The sequence below is a fragment of the Lemur catta genome, chromosome 2 (genome assembly GCF_020740605.2).
Source record: "Lemur catta isolate mLemCat1 chromosome 2, mLemCat1.pri, whole genome shotgun sequence".
In the NCBI taxonomy this organism is placed as follows: Eukaryota; Metazoa; Chordata; class Mammalia; order Primates; family Lemuridae; genus Lemur; species Lemur catta.
The window spans coordinates 7,814,481-7,836,806 of NC_059129.1; the positions used below are offsets into that span (position 1 = coordinate 7,814,481).

Below are 22,326 nucleotides of genomic sequence, written 5' to 3' on the forward strand. Positions count from 1 at the left end.
GACCCATTCTTATACAAGTTTTTCCCTGGCCTGTCGTGAGCAAAAAGCGGAAATAAGACTTCAAAATCCTGTCTGAGCAAAAGCAGCAGGTTTGAGCTCCTTTCAGCGCTTGCTGGCAACTGTTTCTAAGGAGGGCAGACTCCAAGTGGTCAGGGAGGGGTCTGCAGATCAGATCCCACTCAGAAACCAGCTCTGAGCTGAGTCCAAGGGGCCCCCTGTTTGTGAAGTCTCTTTGGGAGGCCCCCGGGGCAGCCTCAGGTGCCCTGGAGCTGGGCGCACACAGCCCGGGAAGGAACCGCATTCTCAGATCAGAGCCCACAAGGTTTCCCTGCCTGCAGCATGCCCACAAAAGACACTTTCCCCGTGGACACAATAGCAGTTGTTGTCTGAGGAGCCAGCTCTTGCCAAATGTGGACAGACAGCAGGCAGAGCCGGCTGTCTCGCCCAGATGCTTTTCCTAGGAGCTGCAGGGAGGGAGAGGAAGAGAGTTCCGAAGAACTGAGTGTTGCTTCACTCCTCAGGCTCATTCCCTGCCTCGGACTGCCGAAATGACTGTGTGCCCAGGAGCCTTCTGGTCATGACAGTGTGTCAGAGAACAGGGGACACTCCCTGCTTGCTTGAGGAGAGGGGTGCAGAAAGCCCGTGCAGGGGGTGTGGGAAGAGAACAAACCCCACGTGCAATCCGCCATTTGACCGTGGCTACAAGCCAGAATGTCTGTGGGCTCGGGCGGGCCCCCTGCGGGGCGGCCTCGCGGGCAGGCCCGTGCCAGCGTCAGTGGCAGAGCGAGTGGCGCGGCTGCTTGCCCCGTGTGCACACCAGCGCAGACATGTCTGTCCTTGCACCTAGGTGTGGCTCCTGCCCATCCTCGTCACCCGACTTCTTAGTACAAGTCAAGCACGCTGTAAAGTTGGAAAAGACAGAAAAGCACCAAGAAAAGATAGGATTCACTAAGTCTTTCCCCCTGCGGTATCCCGTGTGCTCTTTCCCCTTGTGTCTTCTGTTCGTTCACTGTGGGGTTTCTGCTCCCGGCAGCAGAGTGTTTGCCCTGGTGAGGGTCAGCAGAGTGAAGTAACCGAGCACAGCCCTGGAGCCAGAGGCTGCGGGTTCAAGTCCCAGCTTCCCACCTCCACGTAAACTTGTTACGTGGCCTTGGGCCAGTTTAGTTCACCTCGTTGGGCCTCAGTTTATTCATATAAAAAACAGGGATGATGCATTATGAGTCTACTTCACACTACTGAAATGCACAATTAAAATGGTTAGGACAGTAAATTTTGTTATGTGTCTTTTACTACAATTGAAAAAACAAAAAATAGGGATGAAAATGTCACCTACCTCGTTAGGCTCTGTGCACATGTCAGGTAGATGCCTAGAACGATGCCTAGCGCATATCAAGCGCATGAGAAAGGTGAGCTGCTCTCTGTAATTTTCGTTGTTAGTTAAGGGCTGAGCGCTCCGTTGTGTGAGCCAGGAGGGCAGATGCCAGTGGAGAGCGTGACTTACATCTATGGGGACAAGTCTGTGCCTCTAAAGGAAAGGTCCATAGAATTATAAAACTTTCCGGGGCTTGTTCTATTGAAGCATACTGTTTGCTTCTGACTAGTCCTAGGAACCCCAGGGTGTCCCCTGGAGTACGGTGGAAGAACTGCTTCCCCGCTTCCCCAGAGCTAGCCACAGTGCCTTTGGGATTTGAGGGATTGAACTTCCAAGTAAGTGTGGGAAAGAAACTTGTTCATTCATTTTCTCACCCCTAAGAGTGAGAAAAACCAGATCAGAGGGCAGAGATGTGGCAGTAACAGTGCAGGGTCATTGGGTTCTCAGCGTGTCCCTTTCCTTCATGCCTTGGATGGCCTCTTCAAAGCATGGCAGCTCCTGGGGGCCAGAGTAGGGGACCACCTGGTGGAGAAGGAGGTGGGGAAGTGGGGGGGGAGGGCTGGTATTTTTAAAAGGAACTTTTAAAATTCTAAGGAAGTCGCATGACAAATACACTGGTCAGGGTCAGGAAAGGGAAGATTCCTTGGGCAGGTGTTGCTGAGGTCCTTTGTGAATCAAATAAACACTGTGCTGCGCGTGCAGAGAAGCCCGGACAGACTTAGGAGCAGGTCGTCGGAGCAAGGAGGCAGGCGGGCGAAGCTCTGGCTCTGCAGGGCTCCCTGGCACCCGGGAGGCACACATGCAAAGGCGCGGCTCCCGGGGAGGGGAGCCAGGAGAGACGGCTGGGAAGCTGGCAGGACCAGGTGACAAAGGGCTTCACAGGCTTGCCAAGGGGTTAGAATTTTATCCTGGAAACAGCAGGAAGCCATTGAGGGTCCTGAGGGAGGGGAGTGATGAGCCAGGGGACATGGGCAGCAGAATGGACTCAGGCTGTGATTGGCTAGAGCTGGGAAGGGTGGCCAGGAGGGACACACAGCCCCCACGCGTCCCGCTCACCACCTGTGTAGCAGGTGGCACCGCGCCCATCTCATGGATGAGAAAAGTCTCCGTAAGGCCACCGCTTTCCTCAGGTTGGTGTGCATCTTTCCGTGCCTTGTCCTGGGCGTTCGCCACTGTGCTTGTGCTGTGGGATTATAGCACTTTTTAACAAACCTCGGTGACGGCTGTTTTCACTCAATAGTATGTGCTGGAGGCTTTCCCACATTGGTTCATAAGAGCACCCTCGTGTGTTTGCTGCTGTCAGTCGTCTGGTCAAGCCGCTCTTTATAGCCAAACCCCTACTGATGGGTGTCTAGGTTGTGGCCAGTGTTTTGTCCTTTAGCACCTAAGAGGCACCTCCAGCATCCTTGCACAAGGGTTTCCCCAGGGTAAGAAATGGTGAAGTGAATCCAGAATAGCTAGGCTGTGGAACTGACAGGATCTGGTGACCAGTTTGCCTGGGGAAATGGGAAGCCACAGGGCTAATTTAAGGCAAAATATTACAGAGCCTCAGTGTGTCTCTCCCTCTGAATGTTCTCTACGCATTTAGCTTGCAAGGGCGTTTTTTTGTTTGGTTGGGGGGTTTTTGGTTTGTTTTGGGGGGTTTTTTTTTTGGTTTGGTTTTTTTTTGAGACAGGCTCTCTCTCTGTCGCTTGGGCTGGAGAACAGAGGCATCATCATTCCTCACTACAACCTCAAACTCCTGGGTTCAAGCAATCCTCGTGCCTCAGCCTCCTGAGTAGCTGGGACTACAGGCATGCGCCCCACCATGCCCGCCTAATTTTTCTATTTTTAGTGGACATGGAGTCTCGCTCTTGCTCAGGCTGGTCTCAAACTCCTGGCCTCAAGCAGTGCCCCCACCTTGGCCTCCCAGAGTGCTGGGATTACAGGTGTGAGCCACCGTGTCCGGCCTCACAAGGGCACTTTGATGATCCCAACTTCTGACCCAGCAATCCTTGTTATCTCTGGATATTATTCTGTCTAGGAGGCCTTCAGGAACTGTGATGATTGGAAAGGTCTTCCGGGACTGGGGGGTCTGCAGGGGGTGGCCCACTTGTGGCTCCGCTTGTCATCCCAGACAGAGCCTCAGAGCTTGGCATGATGGGCCACCAGAGGGTTCTGTATGTACCTCCTGGCGCCTCTACTGAGGTTTCAACTTTCTACTTTCTTTTCTCTGTAGCCAGAATCCCCTGACTGAAATACAGCTTCCTTTATTTGTGGCTGTCCAGCCACGGCATTTGGTATAAATGTGCTTTTTCTTCAAGAACACACACAGGATTATTTTTTTAACATCTGAGTTCCCGAAGGGCCGAAAGTCAATATTATCCCAGTGTGATGGGAATGGCTGTTTTGTGACATCTTTTCACACTTAAACAGCCTGCTTCCTGAAGCCTCAGAGTAACAGCAAAAACATTCCCGAGCCCATCCACTGGCGCTGACGGATTGTTTTACTGTCTCCGTCGCCGTGAGCTCAAGTCCTCGGAAACCACCTCCTCAGTTTCCGTGCTGAGTGTGAGGAATCCATAGTGTGACTTGGGGAGCAGATGCTTTGACTGCATGAACTACTAAGTTTGAACTGTGATTTCTAGTGACACCTCCGAAAATATTTGCCAGTTGGTAAAAATTCAGGCGCATAGCATACGTGGTCTACTTCTAACCTCGCAGACTTGTTTAAGGCCCCGGATAAAAGCCCTATTTATTGAATGCCAACTATGTGCTAGGCGCTAGGCTGCTTGCTTTACGTGCAATAAAGAGGTAAATATGTAAAAACTGCAGCGTTCTTAGTCCCACTCTTACAGCCGGGGCAGGCAAGACTCAGACAGCAAAGCCCTTTGCCCGGAGTGTCAGAGCTAGCGACCAGAGTGAGCCTGCTGCTTCTGATGCTTTTACGGCTTCCTGAGAAAAAAGTTATCTCCTCTTCGTTCTTCCCTTTCCTGCTAAGTTGATTTGAAGCCTCCACGGAGCTTCTGAGGTCAAAGCACGCTTTTGTTGTGGCTTTCTGAGCATGTTGACCTCACAGCCCGACGGTTGGGCCTCCGGTGCTGGGTTCCAGGCACACTCCAGCCTCTTGGCTCGAGGATGTCCTCTTAAACCTCAGGGACGGCCGGGTGGCAGGAAGAGTCAGTGTTGAGGGAATGAGCCTCCCCTGAAATACCACCCCCCCACCACTCTTAGTAACCTGGAAAATATTCTGGAATAGTTGACATTTACCCAATCTTGGGCATTTTGGAAAAATGCTCTTTTTTTGCCAGATTTCCAGCCTGAAGCCCAAGGGAAGTGTCCGTTGGCTAAGAGCAGCTTTCTAGTGTCCCAAAGCAGTGACCAGCCTGGCGGGGACCATGGCCTGCTTGTCGTGCTCTCTCTGACCCCTACACTCCCCCAGCAGCAAAGAGCAAATGCAGAATCCACCCTGTGTCCCCATCCCCGCCATGTGCAGCCAAGTGGCCACCCCACCCCCATCCCCGTGCAACCCACACAAAGCACCCGCAGGAAGCTTGAAAGCTGCCATCGCTGCCGTGCCACCGTGCTGTTGACACCACATCCCTGCTGAGCGAGCGCTGCAGCAGGAGGTTAGGGCCAGACGCCCTGGCGTTAGGCCATCCGGGTTCGAGTCCACACCTCCCCATAGACAACGGTGTGATATCAGGAAGTTCTGTAAAGCTCCTGAGCCTCAGTGTCCCCTTCTGTAGAATGGGGCTGATGGGAGGACCTGCCTCCCAGGGGCAAGAGCTTAGCTGGGCCAGCACTCCGTGCGTCACACAGTCACAGTATCAAAGCTGTCAGTGCTGTTGAGGAGGAGGGAGCCGAGGCTCAGAGCAGTAGAGCGGCCTGCGCAGCGTCGCGAGCTCGGGGCTGGCAGGCCAGCACTCCCAGCCTCGTGGCCCTGGCTCCAGCCCCTTGCAGGCAGCTTATGCTCCTCCAGGCTGCTCCACAGGGTATTCACAGGTGTTCTAGCCAGTGCCCTTGAGCTCTGCCAGCCATGTGGATGGCGCCAGGCAGACTTCTGAGCACCTGCCCTGTTAGAGCTACCGTAGAAGGTGCCATCTTTGGCCACGTCCCTTCTTCCAGCAAGTGCACACTGAGCGCCTCCTGCAGCCCATCCTAGGCCTTCGTGCTCATGGCAGCCCATGTGCGGGAGGTGGGCCTGGAAACGGATGACTGTAGCGCCTGAGATAACTGGGGGTCAGGGGCACGGACCGAGCAAGTCATCCAGAGGACCCAAGTGGCCGGAGCGCAGGGAGTAGGGCAGAAGGTCGCTGAGTCATTGGGGGGTGGCCCATGGGGGCCTGGAAGGCCATGATGAGGCATGTGGATTTCATTCTGAGCACTCTGGGCAGCCTCTGGGGGGCTTTAAGCAGGGGATGTGGCTGAACCTGGCTCATGTTTGTCTGACCTCCTGGTGCATACAGGGGGCAGTGGATTGGAGACGGCAGTGTGGGGCCATCGGGGTCCCCCCGGCAGCTAAGAGCAGCTGGGCGTGGGGGAGCACCCTTGGCTAATGTGGTCAGTGGTGGGTTTGGGTACAGCTTGCCTGGTTGTGACAGATCTGCTCCAAGGCATGGCACTCCCCAGACATTATATAACACATTATAGGGTAGTGAGGTGGGAAACTGAGGCTCGATAGGTGAGGTGACCTGTTTCACACTGCCAGGAGGCAGGAGTGTGCTTTGTACTGTGCCCTCTAAGCCGTTCTGAGGTTGAACCATCTGAATGACCCAGGTACCACCTGACAAGAGCATTCCGTGAGACTCACCACCCCATGCGTGGCCAGCATTGAGCTAAATGTCTACACAATCCAGGGTCTCAGCAGCCTGGCTAGGAAGGTGCGCTGTTCCTCCTGCCACTTAATAGCTGAGAGGGCTGAGGCCCAGAGAGGTGAAGCAGCTTGCCCAGAATCACACAGTAGTGCATGGTGTTGCTGAAACCCACTCGTAGGTCATCTGACCCCCACAGTCTGCCCTGTCTGGTGTCCAGGGATCCTCCTCAGGGCCTGGGGACCAGAAGAAATTCTTGGCCTTGCCTTGGGGGAGGTGTAGTTGGAAGCCGGGGCACTGTGATCTCACCTGCCACCCCACACACGTCGTTCCTGAGCTCACCTGTCAGAGCTCGATGATAAATCAGGCCTCCAGAAGCCTGTGCTTGGCCGGCAGCACTAAGTGGTTGTCTAGGCTTCGTGAGCCAATTGACATTTGCCCGGTAGGCGTGATGTATCAACAGCTTTCTCTCCTACCTTTCGCAGCCCAGCCTGGCTCTCAGCCAGAGCTCTCTAAAAATAATAATAAGGCACTGACCCGCCGCGGTAAACGCTGGCGCCCCGGCTGAGGCACAGGAGCCTCTGCAGCGGAGATTTAGGGCCTCCTGGTCAGGAACAAATTTAAAGACTTTCTGGAAGATTCGGGGGCTAGCCAAGAGTGCAGTTAAGCCCTGCAGCAGTGTGAGTGTGGAAACATCTTTAGCTCATTGCCTTCGTGGGTCTCCAGGGGTGGGCTTGGTGGAAAGCGGCAAGACTTGTCTTTTCCTTCATTGCTTTGTTCAGTAAACATTGCTTGAGCATCCCCTGTGTGCCACATGGAGCTTGCAGTCTTGTAAGAGCGACGGGCAGCATTCAAATAATCACGCCAGCAACTAATTCGTTTATAACAGGGAACCTGGCCTTGTCCGGTGGGGGTGGGGAGGCTTCCCCGAGCCGGCCAGTGGGCGGACTGTGGGAGGATTCATTGGAGCAGATGGGCTGGGAACAGCATGCGCAGTGCCCTGCAGCAGGAAGGAGCTGGGCACGGAGTGAAGGAAGGGGCGGGCTCACCTGGCTTCGCGCTCCGTGCCTGGCGCGTTCCATGCCTTCGTTGTCTCTTCTTCAGCCCTCCCTGGGGCTGGGTAGGCAGGTGCTCGGGTTGCAGCTGAGGGCTCCTAAGGCTCACGGTGGAGCAGTGGCATGCCTGGCGTTGCACAGCTGGTGCGCAGCAAAGCCCGTGTGCCCTCCCAGCTCTGCCCAACCCTGGTCTGCGCTCCGGCCACCACCGGCCTCCGCTCTGTGTTCTCCTTTTTCACTCTTGCTCCCCGTCCCGTGCTGTTACTGACACGGCCCAGAGGCCTGCCAGAGGATCAGAACCCGTAACTGTCCAGCCCGCTGGAGGACAATTTTAAGTGATTGACCCCAAATCGTGCCTTGAACGTGTCTCCTAGCCCTGGCCCTCCACGCTTTCTCAGCAAACCACTGGGTTGATGGGCTCCCGCCCTCCGTCAGCCACCTTAGAGTAAGCGGATCTTGGAAACTCCGGCAGGAACCGCACGCGCGTTAGCAAAGCTGAGCTACCGCAGAGGAGCCGAGGCGCCACGTGTGCTGTCCTTGCAGCCTCAGGCTGGAGAAGGCCTCTGTCTCCTGCTGCCAGGGGTGAGGAGGCCTGCTCAGCCCAGCATAGCCCTCGGGTCGGCTCCTCGCTTCTCCAGGCAGGCACACTTGTCCTTTCTCTGTCCTGTACCTCCATGACTTCTGTGGGGCGGCCAACTAGGTGATCAGAAAGTTCGTCAACTGGGACCCTAAGGCAGCAAAGAAAGGCCACCCTTCCCTCAGCTGAGAGAGGCCCACAGGGCCTGCCCTGCTGGTGCCCTGGCTCTTTTGGAAGCACGGAGTCCCAGCGCCAGCAGAATCTTCCCCAGCTTGAGGCCCTGGCCTTAGCCAGCCTACCCCTGTGGTCCTCCGCCCTAGCTGGGCATTCTTAGAATCACCTTGAGAGCTTTTGGAAAAGCCCGCTGCCCGGGCCCAGCCCAGCTATGTCAGAGTGAGGGGAGGGCCGTTGGCGGCACTCTCCTCTGTCTGAGAAGCTGCTCCCTCCTGTGTCTGGGGTGGGGCGGGGGGGGGTCTAGCCGTGGGATGTGTTTGGGCAGGGCCATGACTGGGCTGTCTGCAGGAGGCTCCTGCAAGCTGCCTGGGGCAGTGAGGGGGACAGCAAGAGAAGCCACGTGGGGTTGGCCCTGCTCCTGGTTACCTGTTGGACTTCGTTGGATGGCTCAGGGGGCCACTGATGGGGGCTGAGCCTCCCACTCCATATCAACCCCACATAGCCATAGGAGCAGGAAAAATGTCCCTCATAGGGGTCAGTCCCAGGCTGGGCTGCCCGTGGGACCCGATGACCACACTTAGCTGGAAAGAAGAGGTGGCTGATAACATGACCTCATGTTGAGTGACTGAAGCCCAAATCTACCCATCGGCCCAGGGCCAAAGCAGGTGTCACCCATGGCCTCTCTTGCACTCATGCCGTCCCCGAGCTGTCGGCTCCACCTGGGAAATGCAGTCACAAGCCAGGACTCTCGCCACCACACCCATCTCCTGGGCGAGGGGCCGGCTAACTCCTTTCTGAAGCACCAGAGAGTAAATATTTTAGGCTTTTAGGGCCATGTGGTCTCTGTCACTAGACTCTCCCATTGCAGCCAACAGCAGCCACAGATGATCTGTAACCGAAGGGGTGTGGCCGCGCTCCAGGAAATCTTCACCGGTGGGACAGGGGAGTTGCTGGATTTGACCTGCAGGACATTGTTTGCTGACTCCTGGCCTTGGCCAAGTCTGGGCTATTTCAGTGGCTTAAAAATCAGCCCCACCTCCTTCTCTCCTACTGTCTGTTCTCAGCTCCATGGCTGAAAAGATCCTTTCCAGGTGTAAGTCAGATTACATGTCTCCTCTGCTCAACTCCATCACCCCTTCTCACTCAGAGTGAAAGCCGAGCCCTCACACTGGCCCCAGGTCCCGTGCAGTCTGGTCCCTCTGCTCCTCCTGAGACCGACCTCTGAGCCATGCCAGGCACACCCCTGCCTCGTGGGCCCTGCACTGGTGGCCTCTGCTTGGAACACTCACCGAGGTACCTGTGTGGCTCTGGCCTCACTTCCTTAGGTCATTCCCAGGCCTCACTATCTCAGGGGTCTTCCCTGACCATCCCATGGAGTAGCACCCCTGCCCCCCACTCCCAGCGCTCCAGGGTCCCTCCCCTGCTAATTCTCTTCATATCACTCAAGCCCTTCATATCACATTTTCTGTTTCTTCCTTATCTGCCCCTGCCCTGTCCTATCCTGTTACCAAATTGCGGGCGCCGGGAAGGCAGGCACTGTGTTTGGTTTCCTGCTGAATTCCTGGCTCCTGGGCTGTGTCGGGCACATAGGTGCTGCCCAGTAAGTACTAGAGGGATGGAGGGATAGAGCCAACAAATCTTTAACACCCCCTTCTATGTGCTGGACATTGTTCACTGGGGACTCAGGGTGATCCAAACAGATCAGTCCCTTTGGAGCTCCCAGGCACTGTGCGTACCTAGATAGTCCAGAACTGTCTACCGTGATTGGTGCCCTGGAGGAACTGTCCCCGGGGGTGGTGTGCGGGAACAGCGTCTGACCTAGACAGGGAGTCCAGAAGGCTTCTCTGAGGAAAGGATGCTGACCTGGGAGGAGGGGACAGAGGAGAGATGCTGGGGGCCATTGTGTCCCAGACAGGGGTCCCCACAGACAGGAGAGCTTGGTGCCTTGGCCCACAGGCTGCCTGATCCCTAAGGAATGAAAACACTGCTGCCCACATGACACTCGCCACCAGTTTGGCCGGGCACAGAATTCCCCTTTGTCATCATTTTCCACCCTGGCCCAGTAAGTGGGGCCCGAGACCTGGTCCTGTTTCCCAGGCAGGTGTCAGCACAGCGCCCTGCAGCGCCCTGGCCTCCCCACCTCGTTAACACAGAAGGAGAAATTCAACCTGGGACGTTTTTCCATGATGGAAGGAAATATCCTTGGGCTTGGGCCTGATTTGAGGAATGCACTGTTTTGTGCCACACGCGAGAGGACAGACAGCAGAACCTAGAAGGGAGGGTTGTTTGCAAGGCCGGGTTCCAGACTCGCTCGCTGAGGTGAGGAGTAGAGCATTCGCAATCCCCTGCTATGAGCTATACTCAAAACTAGTTATGTGCAGGATGAAAATGTTCTAAAATTGATTGTGGCAATGGCTGTACAACCCCATGAATATACTAAAAATCAGTGAATTGTACACTCTAAATGGGTAGACTGTACTATATGTGAATTATATCTCAATAAAACTGTCGTATTAAAAATATGGTTCCAAACTCTCAGACTGTCACAAAGCTGTCATCAGACAGCACATAAAGACCAGATTATCTCATTTGTGTCCCATTTTGATCATAAAATTGTCCAATTTATGTAACATTTTCCTTAAAGCAGTCCAAATGTGAAAAAAAGAAATTGGAACCCGCAACACATTCCGGAATAATTTGGAAACCTTGATGCAGTCCAGACTCACCTGGCACCCTTCCTCTTCCCTAAAACGTGCCTTTCTCCCATTTCTTTTGACTTTGAAGAAGAAAACTGTGTTCTTACTGGTAAAATAGCCTCCTGTTCCCTTTTCTTTCCTGTAAATTATGAGATAAGTTTGCATTTCATACCTTTACAGAAATCTCAGTTGATTGTGGTCTGACCTCAGAATCGTGATTTCTGGGAAAGAAAGTAGGTATGAGAATCACTGCTGTGAACATTTGTTGAAATCTTTGAAGTGCGGCGAGCAGTTTGCGTTGTGGATTTGAGGCAGAATGCAGGTGAACGGCGCTTGGTGGTTGCTCTGGAAGTTACTTCCTGGTGCTGGCAGATGATATGCCAGCAACTTTATTTGGCTCACACCAATAACTTTAAAAAATATAATCCCAGATGCTATATGTTATGTCTTAGACGTGATTAGGGCTAGTTGTCCTCTTTTTGCGAGGTAGAACCTGGGGAAGGATGTCCAGACACCAGGACTTAACAGCACAGCTGCTGTGTGCTGAGCAGTTACTATATGTCAGCCGCTGTGCTAAGCGAGGTGTATGGATTCTTTTCACTTAATCCTCACCATGATGTATGAAGTAGGGTTTGTTTTCCCCTTATATACCCGGAGAAACTGAGGCTCAAGGCTACAGTCCTGGTTACACAGCCAGTCAGCATCAGGGCTGGATTTTGAACCCATATCTGTTTGTCCCCAAAGCCCACCTTCTTAACTCATATGCTGGGCCTCTATTTCCCCGTCCGTACACCAGCGTTTAGCCTCCCAGGCCGGTGCCTGGAGGATGGCCGGGGAAGCGCAGCTGCCTCGCAGGCCCTGGAGCAGCTCAGAGAAGGAGCAATCGGTTGGTGCCTTCCCCCACGCGCAGTGCTCCACCGGGATGCTCTCCCCTGTGTGACGTGCCCTCCAGCACCACCCCGGAGGAGCCACCAGAGAGAGGCTCCAGCAGTTCTGTTGAGGAGGCAGGATGTACTTCTGTCCAAAGAAGTGCTCTCACGATTACTTATTAATTGTGAAAGGGAAGAAAAAATAATAGGGTTTCCTGGAAAGGGATAAAAGTTCAATATGATAAACTCCCAAAAGCAATCAAAGGCCAGAGAGGACAGAAAAGTAAAGGACAGAGAGATGAAGAGAGATGCTGAATCAAAGCTGCGAGCAGAGGCCAGGGAGGGGCGAGCTTCCTGGCGGTGGAGGTGCAGGGCCGGTGCTGCTGCAGCCGGAGCGGGAGCCCCCCGTGGTGGCAAGTCAGAGAGGCAGCAGGACTCAACCCCACGCGGTCACAAAGGCCCTGGGGACAAGCTGATGATGACAGGAATGAGTGGGACCAGTCAGCTGTTTCGATGTTACTGCAGGCAGCATCAAATTAATTTTTGTGCATTGATACATGAATGCAGAAAATTATAAATGCACTTTGTAAAGCTACAGGAAGAAGAAATCACTCACAATCTTACCAGCCCAGAAGAAAGCATTTTTAATATTTCAGTTTATTTTCCATTTGTATTTTCTCTGTTTTTTCCCTTTCATTTTTTAAAACAATTTTTAGTTGCTTGAGAAATACATGGGTTGATTCTTCATTTAAAAAAATCAAAACATTGCAAATGAGACTTAAGTCCCCTTTGGCTTTTCCTCCCCACTTGCCAACCGTCCCCAGACACCCCACAGTCCCCGTTTGCCTCATCTTTTCCCAGACCCTTCTGTGTGGTTGCATTAAATACATGTGCCCGGGGCCCAGGGCCGAGGGACAGGACAGGGCCACGACCCCTTCTCTGAAATTCTAAAGTCCAAACAGCTCTGAAAATAAAGAAATTTTTCCCAACTCACTTGGTGGCAAAACTGGCCCTGAACTATTTAAGGGCCGTTTATACAAGTTGTTGATGCCAGTTATTTTAAGTATATGTATTTTTTTCTGCAGAAATTTAGTATTTTGTTTTAGCTACTTGAGACCCAGCTGAGGGTGTGACATGATGTATATATATGCACCACACGGACTTTTAATTCCTAAAGATTCTAAATTCCAAGACACATCTGGCCACAGAAGTTTAGGGTAAGGAGTTATGGATCTGTAATTGTCTTATGGTTTGGGCTGCCTTAAAAAAAAAAAAGAAACAACTAAACAGAATCATAATTCTGTATACCCTACTGCAGCTTGCTGTTTTCAGACACCACCGTGAATCAGGAATCTATGTTTATGCTTACAGATCTCACATGTTCCTTTTCACGGCTGCGTAGTATTCTGCAATGTGGATGCTTGTGTCTCTGTGGCTGAGCAATTCAGTTGTTCCAGGCTTTTGCTGTCCCAGACAGTGCTCCAGTGGGCACCCGCATACACACCTCTCTGTGCACACATGTGGCACAAGAAGCAGAACTGCTGGGTCCCAAGGTTTTGTTTTTAACAATGTTGCAGTCGTGTCAGAAGTGTTGCCCTGCGCTGTAAAATACCTCTTCCCAAACTTCATTCTTCATGGCTGCGTAACAGTCCATCATCTGGGTATTAGTTTCCTGAGGTAGCTGTAACAAAGTGCCACAAACTTGGTGGCATAATCAACAGAAGTTTATTGTCTCCTAGTTCTAGAGGCCAGAAGTCCACAGTCAAGGTGTGGGCAGGGTTGGTTCCTTCTGAGGGTGTCAGGAGGAGTCTGATCCAGGCCTCTCCCTTGGCTTCCGGTGGTTTGCTGGCCACCTTTGCTACTTCATGGCTTGTGGAAACATCACCCCAGTCTCTGCCTTCATCCTCACATGGTGTTCTCCCTGGGTGCGTGTCTGTGTCCAAATTTCAACTTTTTAGAAGATGTAGTAATATTGAATTAGGGCCCACCCTAATGACCTCATCTTAACTAATTATCAGTGCATCTGCAAAATGACCCTATTTCCAAATCAGGTCGGATTCTGAGGTATTAGGACATCAACATAAGAATTTGGAGGGGACATAACTCAACTCCAAACAGTGTGAAGTAGCCAGAATTTACTTATTCTGCTGATACTGGCTGGTTAAGTTATTTCCACTGCGTGATGACGCACATCCTTATGCAAAAGCCTTGGTCCATGTTTCCAGTTATTCCTCTAGAAACCACTCCTAAGGGTCAGAGGGAATGTCGTAGGTAAAGCTCGTGCTAGCACCTCGCCAGGTTGCTTTCCAGAAAGCAGACTGGGGGCTTCCCCTGGCCTCACCTAGCCCCTGTGTTTCTATTCCCCCGGGCTTCCTGGAGTCGTAGCCTGCTCGGTGCTCCAAGGCGAGGTCGTGTGCACGTGCGTGTGCCCGCCTGCCGGCATGGGCGCAGGCATGCTTTCCACCAAGTCACATCTTTATTTCTCATTCCTGCCAAAAAGAGGGAGAGTCTACAGGTTAATAGCAAACTAGAAACCATAGCTCAAAATGTCTCTTTGGGGCATGTTCTCTTGCAACCATAGAGATGAATAGGGATTTCAGAAATACGGGGCCCTCCGGGCATCAGGCATTAGATCAATCAGTGAAATTTCACTCCCAGGGCAGCTTGCCAAGCCAGACCAGGAGGGAGAAGTAAGTTCTCTGATTTAGTTCAGTCTGGAAAGCCCACGGCCGCCTGCATCAGCCCCTGCTGCAAAAGGCAATCGGATAATGAGCACTCGGCCACTTTGGGACCGTGGGGGCTGGCCAGAGCAGGAGTGCTCAAGCCCACCCAACCTGGTGGTTTCTTAGGGTAGATTCTGAGAGCTGGGGACAGGTAAAGAACCGGAAAGCCAGAGCTTAATTAACAAGGACTTCAGAGAAAGCGGCAGAAGAGGAGTCCCCTTGGAGAACCAGAGGGCCGTGTGTGTGCCGTGAGCGAAGGCAGAGCTCGGTGCTGGAGTGCTGCGGGCTGGGAACCAGCACGGGGCAGCAGACGCCTAACTAAGCAAGGCAAGGGCCAGCTTAGCAGAGACCAGAGAGCAGGATGCAGGGAAGGATAAATTTAGCCTGCGTTTCAGGGAAAAACATCGATCTCAAATGTAGTGCTGTCTTTTAAAGGAAAGTGGAAGCCTTAGGCCGGTCATTTGGGACAATTTCACTTGAACAGATAAAAGCCCAGGAAAAACGAACACTTATAACCAGCTCATCCCGCTAGCAAACCCACAGGATCTTCTTTTTTGGCAGGAGGGCAGCTGGTTTCTGCATGGGTCTGATGGATGGTCCACCCCCCACCCCCCTTTTCTGTTCCCAAGAGAAGGTGCTGCCTTGTGTTCTGGCAAGATTTTAGGTTTATATTTCCCATCCCACATGTTCATCTGCACAAGGAGTGATGCAGGGCCTCAGCCTGGAGTTTGCCTGGCTGCTGGCCGGGGTCACCGACATCTGATGGGCTTCACATGTCAGAGCAGGGCCACCGCCGGCCCCTCCCAGTTGTCTAGAAACTGAGCAAAGAACATCGGTGACTAGTAGCTATCGATAGATTTTCTGTTGTTTAAACCAGGGCCCTTCTGGCATTCACGTGGCATCCTGAGCATTGTTTCTACCTGGGCAGAGCGGAGGGAACCAGCACAGAGCGAAACAATAGAGCACCTGTCCTCGTGACTAATCCAGCAGTGACAGCATCTTTCATGTGGCCTCCCTCTGACACTGTTCCCTTGTTTGCGAGGGGAAGAAAGTCCAGGCTGTCAATATTTGGGGCACTAATCATCTGCATTTGGGCGCCAGGGGTCATTGAAAGGCTGAGACGTTTCCAGGAATTCGTGGCTCTAAAACCGTGAGGCTGACCGTAAGGGAGCTCCGGCGAGGGTCGGAGAGAAAGAAACCCGAATCTCCGCCCACCCCACCCCCCTCGGCCCTGCGCATTGTCCATTGTGTCTCAGATTCTTGGGAAGAAATGAAGTCAGTGCACACAGTGATGCGGGTCCAAGTTAATAATAAATGTGGAGGAAGGAGAAAGGATGTTCAATATTTAAACATTTCAGAGCGCTCAGTTTGTTTTGCCAGTTACTGCCCTCCGCCGGCTTCCTGGATGGGTCCCGTACAGCCAGTGTCCTCTCCCTCCCTCTGCAGCTGGCGTGTGATGCCGGGGATTTGGACAGAAAAGGAAACGGTGCCTTTTCTAGGCAGCCCCAGACCAGCGGGAGCTCTTCTTGTTTTTGTTGCCTTTCTTAAAAGAAGGAAGAGGATGACAATGTGGAAAGGAAGGTTTTTACGAATGCTGGGGCCTTGGAGTTTCTAAGCTTTGGGGTCATGTGCGCAGTTGTCTTAATTTTCCCAGATCTGCTTCTCCTGGAGCGATCCCGTGTTTTAATATAAGTGTTGTGCTTTAGTGCTTACCTCTACTTAGCTTAAAAAGGCTTAACAATAAAACATACGGTTGTGTTTGAGAAATGTCCATCCAAGTGTATATACCAGACACGTTCCTTAAAAGTTGCCTGTAATGCAGAATTCTGTGAATCAATTTCTTTTTTCTTCTTGACACACATTATATAAAAGGAAAAGCATTCCTTTGGGGGTGGGGAGAGGGAAAAACATTTGGCCCCAAGACATAATAAAATCATGCTTAAGGATGCAGCAAACTTTAAAGTCTCTTAGTTAAAGGAAATCAATACTTTTATGATAAAATATTAATAATACTAAAAAAAAAATAAGTCAAAACTACAAATGCAGAATAGCCAGGGTGATTTTAATGTTGGAGACACTGGCTTTAGCATTTGCGAGGAAGCAGAAAGGGAAAACAGAGCAAACCATAGCCTATTCGGGAAGCCCTTCTGGTTCCTTGTAAGTCCCCTTTTTATGGGTTTTCTATCAAAAAAACACACCTTTCCTTAAGTGCCAAGGTCATTTCCAAGTATTTTGTTGAAGCTGCTGGCTTTTGAAAATGAGAGAATGAATCTAAGCTGGAGATAAGAGCACGTGGAGGTGTGCATACTACACACACACACACACACACATGCTGGCTTTTGAAAATGAGAGAATGAATCTAAGCTGGAGATAAGAGCATGTGGAGGTGTGCATACTACACACACACACACACACACACAACACACACACACGCTGGCTTTTGAAAATGAGAGAATGAATCTAAGCTGGAGATAAGAGCATGTGGAGGTGTGCATACTACACACACACACACACACACACACACACACACACACACACACACACACACACACACACACACACACACACACACACGGATACGCTGACGGGGCAGAGAAGTGGAGAATTCGGGAGAGCTACTTGTTTGAATATACAGGTGCTGCTTCCTCCCTCCCCGTCCTCTGTGACTTGTTCCAGTCGAGATCTTTAAGAGGGACATATTGGTGGGAAGCTGAGCCATAGGAAATGGCTGTTCTCGTCGGTCAACTTGGCTGAATATTGGCAATTTCATGCGTTTCATCCTAACCCATCATCTGTCTATCAAAGACATACAGACAGTTGTATGTCTTGAATGCAGCATCACCTGAGTTTGGAGAATCTAGATGAAAGTCACAAGAACTCCATTTCCTCATAAACTGTTTTTATGTAAATCCCCTAAACTGAGATATTTGAACTTACTTTAGAAAAGCTCTCTCATGTCTCACTTTAATAACTCCTAAAACATTCCATCGTAAAGGCTACCGTGAGGAAGACTTTTGTTTTGAGTTTCGTTGTTTTCTCTAAAGAGCTGACCGTTTCTTTCGCTACGTACCCGTTTGTCTAAAGGCGTTTATAAAAATGAAAATTTCCAGTTCTCGCTTCCTTGGGCCCAAGTCCCGGGCACCATGAATTCCAGCTTGGCGATTAAGAAAGCAAGCGCTACCCGCGCCCTTAGAAGCCCTTACCCTCAGCGCTTTCAGTCCTCACGAGCTCTGTGAGCCGCGGGGTTCTCACCCCGCTTTGTATGAGAGAGGACACAGGCTCTCGGGGTGAGTGGGTCCCCTGAAGTCCCATGCCCGTGGGGAGAGGCGGGACCCCTGGGCTCTGTTCACCACTGCGTCCTGTGCCCAGAGCAGAGGCTGCAGTCCCCGAGCTCACGCTCTGCTGTTCTCAGGGCTTCTCCCCTGCAGAGGACAGAAGCCTGTGCCCCGCAGATCTGCCAGGACAGAAGTGTGCAGAGTCCTGCCCACGTACCCGCCTCGGTTGTGGGCGCAGTCTTTGTGCAGCTTTGCACACGCTTCCTGATGCTCTCTGACCCACACCGTCCCAGGTAGTATCTCCAGGTAGTGACGACAGAGCAATGTAATAGAACGTCATCAGCCGTCAGTCTGGCCTAACCCCAATCCGTTAAAACACGTGGGAGGAGAGGCTTTGGTGACAGCCTGGGCCAGGCTGCAGGAGTAAGCCAACCCACTGTGCAGCTTCGGAGTCCTGGCAAACACGGGCACATGGAATGGGACTGTAGGCATGCGGCTCTCGGCCTTGGGAGCACACTCAGTATGTGTCACCTGCACGTCCCTTTGACAGACAATCAAAATGAATCCCTGACCCCTTTGTACACGGCCCCCTTGTTGTAAACACAGGGCCGGACATATGACTACATGTCAGTGTGAGACACACAGCACGCGGCCTCCCCGCTTCTGGCCCGGGAGGACAAAGCAGGATGTGACTGGAGCCTTGCCGGGCAGGAGCGCTCCATGGCCAGCCAGAACCTCGGAGGCCATCGTTGCAAGCAGGGATGTGGCTGCCCCACCCCGCCCCTGGCGGGTCCCTGACTCGGCTCCCTTAGGCTCTTGGGCCAGAGCAGCGAGGTCATGAGCCCCTGTGTCTGGACACGTTCCTGGTAACTGTGTAACCTGCCTCCCTCTTGCTGCTCTTTCAGCCCGGTTCGCTGCCTCAGTAGAGAGGCAGCCGAGATGGACGCTGATGAGCTTTCTAATGCCTTGGCTGAGAGACTGTTGTGGAGCTTTTTGGTTACTAATGTACAGACGGTAATGCCATCGGAAGAGGGCAGGGGCTGGGCGAGGCAGGGGCCCGGTCCTGGCAACACTCAGTTCTAAAAATCCAAAGCTGGGTTGTACCACTGTGAGAGATTCTCAGAGATCTCATCCTCCTGTCCCCGCCCCCCGCGTGCCGGCTGACCCGCTGAGTCCTGGAGAACTGTCATGTCCGAGGCAGCGCAGGAATGCCAGCACAGCTGCATGCACAAACACATGCATTCCTGACATCCACGCAGCCCAGATGCCCCGGTAGCGAAAGGGACATTTGCACGTTGGATCTCTCCCCTGGGAGGCGGCCCACACAACACGGCAGGCCTTCACTGAGAATTTCTAAGGGCACAGTTAGGACAGAGATGGCACAAAGAGAAAGCAAGATACTGAAAGACCGTTTTCTCTTTTCTGCAGGTTTTCAAGTATAGTCCTTAGAATCCAAGAGGATTTACCCATGGATAAAGAGCTGTAGGCTAAAAGATTCTGCACGTTCCCAGCTATTTTTGTATGTTGGACATGTTATCCCTTGAACAGCAACCAGAAATAAAGTCTTTAAGCATTTTGAGGTACAGCCCTCAGTGATGTAGGGGTCGCCCGTGGTCAGCATCAGGACGCGGCCCATGCTGGCGGCTCAGGCTTGGCCCAGGAAGGCCGTAGAAGCACCTCTTCCCCAGGGGCCTGATTTGTGGATCTGCCCCCTGGGCTGGGCAGGAAGTAGCTTCGTTGGTGCCAATGCACAGGAAAAAAGTCGAAAGCCACCATTGTGGGGAGGCCCTTCGATTGCCCCGACAGCACGGAGTTCTGTGCACACAGCCGGAAACAGTCACTGGCTGGAGGCTGAATAGAGGGAGGCAGAAAGGAGGGTCTCTCCGCAAGTCCCTAAGGCTTCTGCCGTTACCCAAACCTCGGGGTCCTAGCAGTGAGGGAGGTGACTGTGGGGGACACCAAGGGGCCTGCTGGCCCACAGGGTCACTGCCATCTGAATCCTACCCACGTGTCAGTAGATTTCTTTGTTTTTGTGCAGATTTCTCTTAGGAGTCCCAGGCGAGCCTGGGCGCGCCCGTTGTTGAACTTGGATCTGAACCCTGCTTCCTCAGCCCCACAACACGTGCTCTTAGAACCTCTGTGGGTAGCTTGGGCCCTGTGCCCTATCTTCCTGGTTGGCTTTCCGGGGACGGCCCCCCCACTCCGTGGCTCCCAGCCCCTGCCTGCCCTTGGTATCGTGCTCCTCTTGCCGGAGGGTAGGTTCCAGAGCTGCCTCTTGAGTGAGACGCGTGAACGAGCAAGCTTGGTGTCTCCTGTGGGTCTATCTAATGAGCTGTCCACGCCCCCGGCAGCTGCAGTCCCAGACTTTGTCGCATCCCAGCCCCTCCTCTCTGGCCCCAGGGACCTGGCAGGCTACACTGGGAGGTGAAAGGGCAGAGCCGAGGACGGAGCCAGCCAGGGGAGAAATACGGCCACGGCGCGCTTGCTGTCTTCGGTTTGTGCACGAGGTCACAAGGCCGATTGATTTTTTACTGTTTCCCAGCATCGCGCTGGGCGGTGAGAAAATATGAACAGTGCATCGCCAGAGACCTGAGCTGCAGCCTCGGGACGAATTTGCTAATGAAAGGCGAGCTCAGGCCGCCCGCCCCACGGTCTCCATTCACCTCTGAGACTGGAAAACGCACGGGTTGCTTCTGAATCAGCCCTCAGCGGGTTTCATATTCTGCTTTTCAGTCTGAAACTACCATAAATAAGTGTTGGCTTTTGCTAGGGCAGGCAGCTCTCCCCTCCAAATCTTAGAGCTTTTTCCTAAAGAGGTCTGTCGACATCTGCACTTCATTGCACTTCTATCTGAGACTTAAATGTCTCGATCACGTAGCTCGGGAGCTCGGAAGCTACCCATCTCTGGAGTTGGGGCAGGGTGTCCCCGACACGTGGACCCCAGAGCTAAAACTGGATGCTAGAGACCCCGTCTCTGCCCAGAGCAGACTGCATGCTGATGGCTCACGCGGACGGGAGACAGTGTGCTTGGTCTGGCTTGCCTGCGGTTGCCCGCCTCTTATTTTTAAAAAAGGACGTGAATTAAGGTGTCAGTATTTTTAAAAATCAGGAAGCTTTACGTGAAAATCCAGATATCCAGCTTCTCTTGAAGAACCCAAAACGGCAGCTGCGCTGAGGCCTGTGTTATTACATGGCAGCAGTCGGGAGAAGCCGGAGCCGCCCTTTCTAGTCCGCCCAGTCCCCACTGGTCCCCACCGTCTCCATGCCACACGGGCAGTGTCCCACGTACGCATACTAGCAGGCCTGCGCTCCTGTTGTCTAATGTGACAGCATAGTTTGTCAGTGCCCATGTCCCTATCAAATAAGGAGAGACAGATGACAAGGGGAAGGACCACCAGCTTTTTACCCCCCGCCCCTCATCCACCTCCGCTGCCAGCCAGCCAGCTTTGCCGTGCGTGTGGTTTTCAAAAGCAGGATCCACAGATGTGTCCAGAAAGGAGAGGGGAACCCCCTCCTTGGCAAGGCACCGTGGCAGCCAGAGCAGTTCTGTTTTCATCTCATGTATAAGTTGGAGTTTCGCTGTTTAGGAAAAAAAAACTTGGAAAAGGGCTGTCACAGGGTGTTATCTTTACGGCTCGAGGCTCCATCTCGTCGGGCAGCTGTGTCTCGTGTGAAGCTGCTTTCAGGGACACGTCCCAGGAGGGTTTAGTGGGACGGGAACGTTGTGGATGAATTGGTGTTTCATGTAGGTCGCCTGGTTCAATTCTCCCTGAGGTCTTGGCTCCCAGAGCTGAATGGTGACATTAACTTCCCGTAGCTGGAAGTCGTTCGGGTGTAACTTGTCACTTCCCATTCACCTGTTATTGTTGGATTCTCATTTAGTTTTTGTTTCAGTGGCTTTCAGCATTTAGAATCTATGGCATTTGAGTTTGAGTTTTAAAATATAAGCCGTCTCCGATCCTCCCCGGATATAAATGCAGGGGGAAGTGGGGTGAAGTTAGTGCCATTGAGTAGAGTATGGTGAACCCCCGAATTCTGAACCAGCTGGGGTCCTTCCACTTCAGCTCTCTCAGTTTTCTTATCTTCCAAAGGGTAGATTTTTATTTATTTGTTTACTTATTTTTAGCCTGAAATAGTTGCACTTCAGTCACGTAGCAATATCCTCAGAGTAATTACAGTGTACAAAACAGCACAGCTCTGGCTGGCCACAGAGGTCAGCTGGGGCCTCCCTGCTCACTGGGAGATTTAGCTCAAACCCCCTAGGAAACTGGGGTTTCTGGTCCTCCAAGCCCTTCCACCGTTTAGTCTCTCATGGTCTCCGCTGTTTCCGGGTCTTGGCCCCCGTGCGAAATCTCTGTGGCCTGGTATGAACCCAGACAAAAACTCAGTCCTTTCACTGGTTTTCACCAAAAAAGTCCACCTGTGCCACATAGGAAAGAATTGAGAGAGTATTTCCTAAAGATTTGGGGACCAAGAGCAGGCTCACATCTCCATCTCGCTAGCCCATCCCTCTCTCTCTCCACCACGCCCAGATTTCTCCAGCAGGCATGGGGCAGCTTCCCCTGTACGGAAAGTGCCGGTTGCTGACCAGTCCCTTGTCTCTAGTGGACTCAGCTCACATCCCTGCATTAATAAAGCCTTTTCCCCAACTGTGTCAGTTAAGATTAAGCTCACCTACATAGTAAAGATAATCCCAAAGGAGAAGTTCATTTCCCTCTCAGCTAAAGGAAGCCTGGGTGGGGGTGGGCAAGAGCTACACAAAGGCATCAGGAACTCAGGCTCCTTCCTGGTC

General features: G+C 52.6%; 1 protein-coding gene across 4 annotated transcripts in view; it reads left to right on the forward strand.

Annotated features, from left to right (window-relative positions):
• CLEC16A (C-type lectin domain containing 16A) overlaps window positions 1-22,326 on the forward strand; it is a 200,255-nt gene that overhangs the window by 160,065 nt on the left and 17,864 nt on the right. The window contains exon 22 of one of the 4 annotated variants that reach the window (XM_045542594.1): window positions 18,963-19,109. The exons of the other annotated variants lie outside the window; for them this stretch is intronic. Within the exon in view, the coding sequence (XP_045398550.1) occupies window positions 18,963-18,976 (14 nt within the window). The 3' untranslated portion in view covers window positions 18,977-19,109. Of the gene's footprint in view, window positions 1-18,962; window positions 19,110-22,326 lie in introns of those variants that run through there. 4 annotated transcript variants of the gene reach the window in all.